Source organism: Cucurbita maxima, unplaced genomic scaffold (assembly GCF_002738345.1).
Source record: "Cucurbita maxima cultivar Rimu unplaced genomic scaffold, Cmax_1.0 Cma_Scf00084, whole genome shotgun sequence".
Lineage (NCBI taxonomy): Eukaryota > Viridiplantae > Streptophyta > Magnoliopsida > Cucurbitales > Cucurbitaceae > Cucurbita > Cucurbita maxima.
The window spans coordinates 168196-179136 of NW_019272100.1; the positions used below are offsets into that span (position 1 = coordinate 168196).

The 10941-nt window shown below is 36.7% G+C and overlaps 1 protein-coding gene across 1 annotated transcript; it reads right to left on the bottom strand.

Moving 5' to 3' along the window:
• Positions 1-7086: 7086 nt before the first annotated feature.
• Positions 7087-10662, bottom strand: LOC111472696 (accelerated cell death 11). The gene is made up of 4 exons (XM_023118312.1): positions 10361-10662; positions 9037-9209; positions 7589-7734; positions 7087-7418 (listed from the first exon to the last, which is right to left on the bottom strand). Exons 1-4 carry the CDS (start codon positions 10553-10555, stop codon positions 7312-7314), a joined length of 621 nt encoding a protein of 206 aa, XP_022974080.1. The 5' UTR covers positions 10556-10662; the 3' UTR covers positions 7087-7311.
• Positions 10663-10941: the final 279 nt, after the last annotated feature.

Consider the following 10941-nt stretch of genomic DNA (forward strand, 5'->3'; position numbering starts at 1 on the left):
ATATATGAAGGATACTGTTAGATTACATAGATTGTCAATTTGGGACCGCACTTCATCTCTAATATCTAGCATAGTCTTTTAAAAGCGTTTGACACCCAGTTGGATTTTAACCTTGCTTTTGATCAACAAAAAGATGAATCGACTAAACGTATGAGTCAAATGTTAGAAAACATGTTAATTACTTATGTATTGAATTTTTAAAAAAGCTCCTATAAATTCCAACTAAAAAGGCGAAATGATTTCTCATTATCATGGAATTCTCGTACGATAATAGCTTTTAAATAGCTTTTAAAGCAACCATTGGCATTGTAATACTCCAAATAAGTTAAGGCATGGAGAAGGTTTAAGAAATCTAAAGGAAAGAATTTTTGAATAAATTACAAAAATGTCATTAATCTAAAAAATTTACCTTACATTCGCGATAGACTAAGAAAGCTTCACAAAGTGTTCGATATGTCAAAATTCAACCATTAGATCCCTCCCAAATTTTTATATGATCTAGAAGACTCACAACACATCAAACTCAACGACTAATCTGTAAAGATGAAATGGCAACCTCTCTAAGCAGATAAGTTTTTCTTTTAGGAGTTTTAGAAACCTCGACCTTTAAAATCAAGTCGGTTCTAAATGTTTCAAGGTCAGATAAGGTTCCTCACTAAAAATTATAATAGAAGTATGGGAAGTCATTTAGAGCTTGAATCAAGTAGTCGAGCCTCCAATACTCACATTTTCGAACCTTTGTTTCCCACCCTAGTCAATTATGTATATATTGAGACTGAGGTTACTTGCATCTAATCAAAGTCTATTGACTGCGTGCCTCTAAATTTCTATTGTGTCTGTCATTAACTCTTGTTTACTAGTGCATCAGACTTACCGTAGTAGGGCTAGGAAGTATATTCTATATAGAAATTTTGTTGCTCTCCATCGTTCGCAAGTAATCTATGTTTAGATTTTGGGTCTCTGCTTCTTAAATTTCCACCGGTTCTAAAAAGAAACCAAGAGCTGAAAGTGTCTTTAAACTTCTTGACCAATCGAAGAAAATTTGAAAATAAATTTTGCATTTTCATGTGAATTTGCGTGTCTAACCTATCACAATCATTTCCGAGGAGTTCAAAAAATATTTCTTTTTAATACCTTGAAGGCCACAAGTTGGGAGTCATCACAAATTTGAAGAAATCATTTTCTCCTTGGGTTGTCGAGTTGTTAAAAAAACTAATTTGTTTAATTTTTTTTATTTATTCACAATTTATAATTAGTCGCAAACAAACACAAATCAATCTATAATTATTCACTATATATATATAGATATATATATATCAATAAAAAATAATATTGATTTTAGTCAAGCTAAAGTACCACCGTGGCAAACAATAATTACGGTAAGGTTCTTAATATATTTTATATTATTTTGTTTGGTTCGGATCAACCTGAAGGTTTTGTCCCATGAACTCGAAACCGAACCGACTTAGTTCGGATTCAGAAAAATGAACCCAACCTAACCCGAATTGCTAATCCAACCTAACCATTATAGTTCGAGTTGGGTTGGTCTGGGTTGTCGGGTTGGATGTATACCCCTACCTTCTATGAGTCATTCCAAGAGTTATAACTATAATTTGCCACATATATATTCTATGGCCATAATTAGTCACTACGAAAATAATCCTTAAAATACATTAAAGAAACAAATTATCATCCCTAAAAAGTTTGTAACCATCTAAGAACAAAAGAAGTATCTTGATGCCTTTGTTGTATAAATGAAGCTTGATTCTTTTTAACGTGGCATTCATATTGCATGATCGAGATGTCTTGGTTCATATCATTTTCTCCTTCTTCGAGAAGGTTCGTCCTCGAATCTTTGTGTGAAATCCTGTTGCAAAAATAAGGGAAGAAAACACAAAAGACCTCACAACACTTGCTTATGGGAAAATAGGCAAATTTGCATATGAATTAATCGAGTGAATAGTTACAAACAATAACAAGGAAAGGATTTGCATATGAATTAATCGAGTGAATAGTTACAAACAATAACGAGGAAAGGAAAACAATTCTTTTTTTAAATTATTAAAAATATAGAGTTATACAGACTCGAACCGTAGACCTTCTCGACAATTCTTTTTTTAAATTATTAAAAATATAGAGTTATACAAACTTGAACTGTAGACCTTCTCGATAAAACAGATGACATGTTTGCATTCAAGTAGTTTAAGTCGCTCATGTATGCACTCGGAAAAAACACTCTAATTCTCCGTACCTCTCAAAATTTGACGTGGAGAACCCAAGTCAATTTGCAATCTAATAAGTGGTAGCACGCTTCAAATACAAGGAAGCAAACTATAGGTTTATGAAAATATTCAAAAATCAAAGAAGGTTTGGATATGAAATAGATGGAAATGAAATTCCAAGGATTTAAACAATTTTGATAAGGATGAGTATTAATAGCAAAGAACAAAGGAAATTAAATACCAATAACGTAAAGAAAACATATATTTGATGTTAAGCTTAATGGTATGATATCCATTGTTATGGAATCAACCCAAAAGCAAAGCTCTGATACAAAACGATAAGAAATCATTACAAGAGAAGTAAGATTCAGATTAACTTATTGATCGAATATCTCAAGGCAATAACTTTTGTTTGTGATTCGAATCACTCCACAAAATATATCGATCATCTCTAGCTTAAATGATTCTAAACATGTAATCTAAACTGAAAAGTAAGAATACTTAGCCTTAATGATAAAGAATTTGTAACGACCTTAAATTTTCTACTTAACTTAAGGTCTCTACTGTATATATATCATGAACATTTAATGTGAAAATAATTCAATTGAAGCTTTATAATAAAATTAACCTTAGTCTTACATGCTTCATCTAACGCCCTTAAACTTAAACAAACTAATGGAAATTGAAATAAAAAGAAAAACAATGTAAAATAAAATCCTCTAATTGACGTATATGCTACTAATTAGAAATGTAACTAACCTACACTAACCTATAGTCTACTAAATTTAAATTGCGAAACTATCTTAAGTATGTGCCACAGTCGTAGTAGTTACGATGCCACCAGAAGTTGTACAGGGGAGCCTTGACTTTACCTAAAAAATAGAGTAACACATAGTTTGAGTATTTTAACAAACACTCAATAAGCGACTCCCTTATCGGGGTTAAATGCAAATACATACAGTTTCATGCATGGAATCTATTGTAACAGTTTATTTTTGTACGACGACAATCCTAACGAACAACTTGGATGTATACTTAATTTTCCTACACACGGTCCACACGTGCGAGCATGAACCCACCAGTCGATTTGCACACCTCCAGAGCCCATTTTTGGTCAGGCGAGCATTCTCTGGTAGTTGTTGATGTCGAACACTCGTTAAGAATAGTGACCGTCACGTCAGCATTATGATAAACATAATAAATGTTTCCCTGCCTCGTAGCGTATGCATCCGTACTATCGTGAAAGAATAGGGGCATCCCCCGATGCATGATCACACATAATGCATGAGGTTCCAACATTTTTTCATTTTCATTATCATTTAATACAACCTCGCTAGTGTCTTATTTATATCATATCATTTTTCATATCATTTATCATAACATTTTCCATATCATTTATCAATCATGCATATGATCGGGTTGTATATCATGTTAGTTCATCATTTTACATGTCAATCATAACATATCATTCATGTAACATATAAATCATATCATAACGTTTTCTTGCATTCAGACATCACAAATCCATATCGTGCATGTATCATATCATATATTATAACAATCACAATATATCTCGAGCATGAATTCAACATATTATATCATAAAACATAGCAATTCATTAAATACAGTATATCAATCACATTTCATAGCATATACATATAATTTCACAACAATTTGCATATACGAGCCTATGACACGTACGACCACGGGCACATGTCATCATACAACACACAATTATAGTCAACGATGGTAGGGCCACTTACTTGGTTCGCCTTAGCTGACGTTTTCCATAGCTCAAGTACGATCGCTCCCGTTCCTAAAAAATGCTCCAAATTATCGTGAGTTGTCGTTTCCTATGGGAATGTCTATTCCGTTTCGTTAGTAACTTAATAATTCTAAATTGAAAATTTTTTAACGACCCTAAATTTTCCCTATTTAATCTAAAGTAATTACTATACTTCTAATCTTACATTTAATGTGAAATTACTTTAATGGACATTTTATAGTTTCGACATTAATTCATACCTCCTTTATTACCTCTGAATAAACAAAAAGAATAACAATGTTGAATTAAATTATCTATACTAACCTATAGTTTATTAATGTAATTACAATTCAACCTATACTGACCTATACCAATAATGCAAATGAAATTCAACTTACACTAACCTATACTATGAATGCAAATACAACTCAACCTATACTAACCTAAACTATTGAACTAGGAAGTAATTTATCCTATGCATGTGCCACGGTCACAGGATTTGCAATGCTTCTGTCGGTCTCACATGGGTGCCTTGCCTTTATCTGAAAATGTAATAGCACAAGGTTTAAGTATTTTAAGAATACTCAGTAAGCGACCCCTATCGAGGTTATGCAACAAGAACATGCAAATGCAATGACGGAACCTATCATATCATTTCTATTTTCCTACGATACTATCCTAATGGGCAGCTTGGATGTGTACCATATACTCTACACACAGCCCATACGTGTGAGTATGGGCTCACCAGTTAGTTCGCACATCGCTGGCTCATTTTCTTGTCGGGCGACCCTACTCTGGTAGCTTTTTATGTCAGACACCCATTAGAATTAGTAACCGTCACGACAGTACTATGTAAAACATAACGATACTTCACCTACCTAGTGGTGCGCATTCGTACCCGTGTGATGGAATAGGGGTATTCCCCCAATGCATGAAGTCCCAATATTTTTCCATTTTCAACATTATTAAATATAATCCCGCTATCCACTTCATTCATATCATATTACTTCTCATTTCTCAATCCTCCTATCATACATATAGATTGTGATTCCATGTCATACATATCATGTTGTTTACATACAATTTAAGGAACATAACATCATAATTCATGCTTTCATTATAACATATTATGACATGCGACTCATACAAAAAACATCTCAACGATCACATAAACATTCTAAGCACAACACATCACGTCACATTATATCGCACATCAATCATTTCGAAAACAATATACATTCACATTTCATACTTTTACGTATTAAATAGTAACAGTCTAACATACAATTTATGACACGTGCGAATCCACGGGCACGTGCAAACAAACAGCATACAATTGCGTAACCTACGACGGTAGAGCCACTTACTTGGTAGGCCTTAACCGACGTACTCCCTAAAAAGTATATATGTAAGCTCCTAGCTCTTTGCATGCGTCCTACGCTTTCGTCGGTGGTTGGTTCCTACTGGTTCTTTTGACACCTATGTTAGTATTTCACAACATAATTAAATTCCAACTTGAAATTTGTGAAATACGACGTTGAAATGACCTATTGTAACTTAAACAGGGTAGAAATCAAGTTCGGAAGAGTCGAAACGGTGCCAAACAGGTCGGAAATAGGTTTTCCGAGCCAAATACGTCGAGGAGCCGCCGCAGCCAAGGGGGACTTTGCACCAGACGCTGACACATGGTGCAACCAGAAGCGGCCGTGTGCAAGTTGAAGTCGAGTCGAGGTGCGAGTCGAGCTTCAGTCATGGGTTATGGACTGGGTTCTATTATTGGGTTGCGGGGATTCTGTCTGAGCCGAGTGGGTTTGAGCTTTGGATGGGTTGGACTTTCAAGGTGGCTTTTTAGATTTAGGTCCGTGGGTCGTCTGCAGGTTCTCAGGTCGATTTTTGGTTGCAATTTCGGGTCGTGACGGATGGATTAGGCTGAGGTGCAGATTGGGTTTTCTGGGTTGGGCCGAGGTGACAGGTCGCGAGTATTGGACTCGACTAGGTTGGTTTCTAGTTTGGGTTGCGGGTCGGGATTTGTTTTCTTCGCCCGATTACCATAAAAAGTTCCGGCGACTTTTCTCTCTTTAGTAACGTCGTTTTCAACGTCCGTTTACACCTTTTTCTTTTCATTTTCCAGTATCCTCTTCCTCTTCAAACAAGTAAAGATTAATCATGTCAAGCTTAAATAATTCTGCATGCAACCTATATGGAACCCACTTTATATCCATAATGTTAGGTTGAATGACTCAATAACCTGACCTAGGGTCACGACCTCATGTATTTATAGATGAAGATTACATTCTAAATCATAGATTTGTTAACAAATCTATGATTTAGAATGTAATCTTCATCTATAAATACATGAGGTCGTGACCCTAGGTCAGGTCATTGAGCCATTCAACCTAACATGGTATCAGAGCCATGCCCTAAACTTAGCCGTGCCAAGAGATTGGCAAATCCTCGAATGTCGAACAAAGGACTCCAAAAAGAAAAAAGGAGTCAAGCCTCCTCGAAGGAACGAAGGCAATCAAAAATGACTAAGACTCCAAAGGAGTCGAGCCTCGATTAAGGGGAGGCGTGCTTTGTTCGAGGGGAGGTGTTGGATGATGAAAGTCTCACATCGGCTAATTTAGGGAATGATCATAGGTTTACAAGTGAGGAATACTAACTCCATTGGCATGAGGCCTTTTGGGAAGCCCAAAGCAAAGCCATGAGAGCTTATGCTCAAAGTGGACAATATCATACCATTGTGGAGAGTCGTGTTCGTCTAACACATAATATATATTACATTAACAAGTAGACTCTCATAAAATTCAAATACAAAAAATTTACCAATCATAATGCATCACTAACATTAACTCTAAACATTAAACATTCTTAATGTTTTTAAAAGTAAAGTAAAGTTGGGTTAAATTGTAACCATATTTTCAGGTTCGTCGGTTGATCCATCAAAAAAAAAAAAATATCAACCTACAAACTAAACCAAATTTTCAATTTTTCAAAAATTCAATTCAAATCAAACGAGAAAAAAAAAAACAGTGTAATCCGAATTAGTTGAGTTATGAAGACATATAAACCCTCCAATCCAATTAACATACAAAGCACTAAGAGAATTTCACTTCCAAGGATAATTATTAGGAGTATACACAACTTCATGCATTCATGGATATTTTATATTTCATAAAAGCCACCAAAGGGAAGATACCTAGTTGAGTTCATTTCTTATTTTTTTTTTATATTTTTGGGGGGAGATAGAAAAGACAAGAATCATTCGAAGATTACATATAGAATACTCAAAATTATTAAGATTATGGATTTGTAGTTCATATGTTACCAATCTATGCCCAAATCTCTGGAGAAGAAGAGCTTTTCAACATACTGAATCACAGGAGCAGAAGCGGCCACATAATCTTGCATGAAGATTCTGGCTGAGGCCTCTGAACGAAAAATATGATATCAAAACAAGAGTACTAAGAAATCAGGTCATAAAAATTGCATATCAATTCAATAACTGGATTCAGTATTTAGAATAATTAGGCCTACATTTGATATCATGATCAAAATCTTGTTCAATATACACATTCATCGATTGACTAATGCTACATACCATCTTCATTGAGCTTCTTCAGTAGTTGTGCCTTCGAAGGAAGAGCATACATCCCTGCCCCAACAGCTTTTCTGATTGCCCACCCATGGTGAGGAGCAAATACCTGTGCATATGCTTTGGAAGCTGGATCTCTCAAGGAATTACCTCTGCCATAATCAGGAATCAATGTTCAACATGTTTGCAATCAAAACTACTGAAGATAATTGAAAGACATAGTACCACGATGGCTAATTAAGAGAAAGATCATGGGTTTATAAGTAATGAATATTATCTCCATTGGTATGAGGCCTTTTGGAGAATCCAAAAGCAAAGTCATGAGAGGTTATGCTCAAAGTGGACAATATCATTCCATTGTAGTGGGTCGGGATGCCTAACATGGTATCAGATTCATGCCCCTTAACTTAGTTCGATCAATAGAATCCTCAAGTGTCGAACAAAGTGACTCAAGCGTCGGACAAAGGGTGTACTTTGTTCGAGGGCTCCAGAGAAGGAGTCAAGCCTCGATTAAGGGGAGGCTGTTCGAGAGCTCCAGAAAAGAAGGCCTTATGGGAGGCTCTATACTTTGTTCGAGGGGAGTATTGTTGATGATTACGGAGAGAAGTAGTCCCACAATAGCTAATTAAGAAGAAGATCATGGGTTTATAAGTAATGAATACTATCTCCATTGGTATTAGCCTTTTGGGGAAACCAAAAGCAAAGCCATGAGAGGTACGCCCAAAGTGGACAATATCATACCATTGTAGTGGGTCGGGATTCCTAGCATTGTATCAGAGTCATGCCCTTAACTTAGCTCGATCAATAGAATCCTCGTTGTAAGCCTCGAAGATGTAGTCAAAGGTGACTCAAGTGTCGAACAAAGAATGTACTTTGTTCGAGGGCTCCAAATAAGGAGTCGAGCCTCTATTAAGGGGAGGTTGTTCGATAGCTCCAAAGAAGAAGAGCTTATGGGAGGCTCTATACTTTCTTCGAGGGGAGGATTGTTGAGGATTACTTTGAGAAGTAGTCCCACAATGGTTAATTAAGAGGAAGATCATGGGTTTATAAATAAGGCATACTATCACCGTTGGTATGAGGTCTTTTAGAGAAACAAAAAACAAAGCCAGGAGAGCTTAGGCTCAAAGTGGACAATATCATACCATTGTGGAGGGCGGGGATTCCTAACAACTACATCAAGTTTAATTTAACTATGATGATAGGGTAGTGGAAATGTTGCATTAATTGTAAATTGCAATCACTAATCAGGTTTCTGTAGAACATGAATGATGGCTTTACTCCAGCTTCAAATGGAAGCAGAATATCTTGAGTCTACTACATCTTTTAGTCAAACTGCCTTAGGACTTGCCCAAATAGAGCAAGAAAGATTCAATAGAAGCAAACAGTTCATTAAAATATTGAAAGAGAAATGACTAAAGCAAAGGGTAACACATTAAAGCGACTGATATACATACTCTGTGATTAAAATTTGCTCGAAGAGTACTCTGACCATGTCAACCCCGCGCTTCACTCTCAACAGATTTCTTGAATGGCTACCAGCTTTCCTCACACACTCAGATTCAATATCTTTGTCCACCAACACTTGTAGAGATGCAATTGACTTAGATGATTCTACAAGATCATTAACCTGTTCACAGTTTAGTCAATGAGTGATCAAACCTCAAACATGGAGAAACAAATTGGTAATCTAAATAGTGTTAGATGAACACGACTCTCCACAATGGTATGATATTGTCTACTTCGAGCATAAGCACTCATGGCTTTGCTTTGAGCTTCCCCAAAAGGCCTCAATCCAAGTGGAGAGAGTACTTCTTGATTATAAACCCATGATCATTCCCTAAATTAGCCGATGTGGGACTTCCATCCAACACTTTTCCTTGAACAAAGTACGCCTCACCTTAATCAAGGCTCAACTCCTTTTTCTTTTGGAGCCTTAGTCATTTTTTACTATGCCTTCGAGGCGGGAGGCTCGACTCCTTTTTTTTTTAGTCCTTTGTTCGACATTTGAGGATTCTATCGATATGGCTAAGGGCATGACTCTGATACCATGTTAGATGAACACGACTCTATACAATGGTATGATATTGTTCACTTCGAGCATAAGCTCTCATGGCTTTACTTTAGACTTCCTCAAAAGGCCTCAACCCAATGGAGAGAGTATTCCTTGATTATAAACCCATGATCATTCCCTAAATTAGCCGATGTGGGACTTTGGCGACTCCACTGGGGACAATATCATTCCCTAAAGCAAAGTCATGAGAGCTTATGCTCGAAGTGGACAATATCATACCATTGTAGAGAGTTGTGTTCATCTAACAAATAGCATACCAACCCTTTGTCCTCCAAGCCAGTTACACTAAAAATAGAATACAGGCGCAACAAGAAAGGTATGGGATATGAAGCTCTTACCTCCGATTGTGTACAATGAGTCATGCTCAATTTGATCACTCATTGAATACAATACAAGTTAATTTCAATCAATTTTCGATATTATTGTATTGAATCCACAAAAGCATCTGTTAGGGCAACAAATAAAAGATTGTAGATCTCAAAGAAATTTTCCAGATTTTCATGCATTCATTTACATTAATCAATCAAAATGGAAGAACAGAAACTGCTAATCATCTGTAGGTGCGAAACTACAAAGATTAAAGAGTAAAAGAAGAACCAGGCCTGGAAATTTTAGAATCAAATTTACACAAATTCATCTTCCATAGTTCCTCTGGATCAAACAGCAGCAAACACTTCGATAATTAAGATAGGAACTAGTTAAAATACCTTGGCAACATAGTCCATTTCCGCGAATTTGAATGCGATGCCCAAGCAACCAAAAAGAGGGGAAATAAAGGAGCAGGCGCGAGAAAACGGCGCAACCTCGACCGCGGTGGTTTCAGCATTTACAGTGGCGGCAAGGGCTTTGAACGATTCTGAAATGTTTCGCAGCGGCTTTTCGCCGACGTTCAGGTCCGCCATAACTAAAGACGAAGGTGCCCGTCTCTCACTCCGGGCAGTTTGCCTGAGTCGGTTCTCCGAATGTTCTTTGCCTGTAGTTGACGCAGCCTGCCGTCTAGAATATAAAACTGTACGGGCCGGGTCTGATTTTATGGGTTGACACGACTTCCTGATCCGACCCGATTTCTTGTCTGATTTTCTCCGAATGTTCTTTGCCTGTATAGTCTACACACGACCAACACGTGCGAGTAGGGACCCACCAGTTGGTTTGCACACCTCTTGAGCCCCTTTCTTAGTCGGGCTAGCATTCTCTAGAGCTGTTGTTGTCAGACATCCATTAAGAATAGCGACCGTCGCAACATTATAACAAATATAATGATCATTTTCCTGTCTCGTAGTGTATGCGT

Excerpts from the sequence above, each read along its gene's own strand:
- LOC111472696 (XM_023118312.1), bottom strand. The coding sequence starts at position 10,555 with ATGGCGGACCTGAACGTCGGCGAAAAGCCGCTGCGAAACATTTCAGAA. Across the intron at positions 9,210-10,360 it reads AAATGGACTATGTTGCCAAG|GTTAATGATCTTGTAGAATC; the intron begins GTATTTTAACTA and ends AACTGTGAACAG. Across the intron at positions 7,419-7,588 it reads GAAGAAGCTCAATGAAGATG|AGGCCTCAGCCAGAATCTTC; the intron begins GTATGTAGCATT and ends TTTTTCGTTCAG.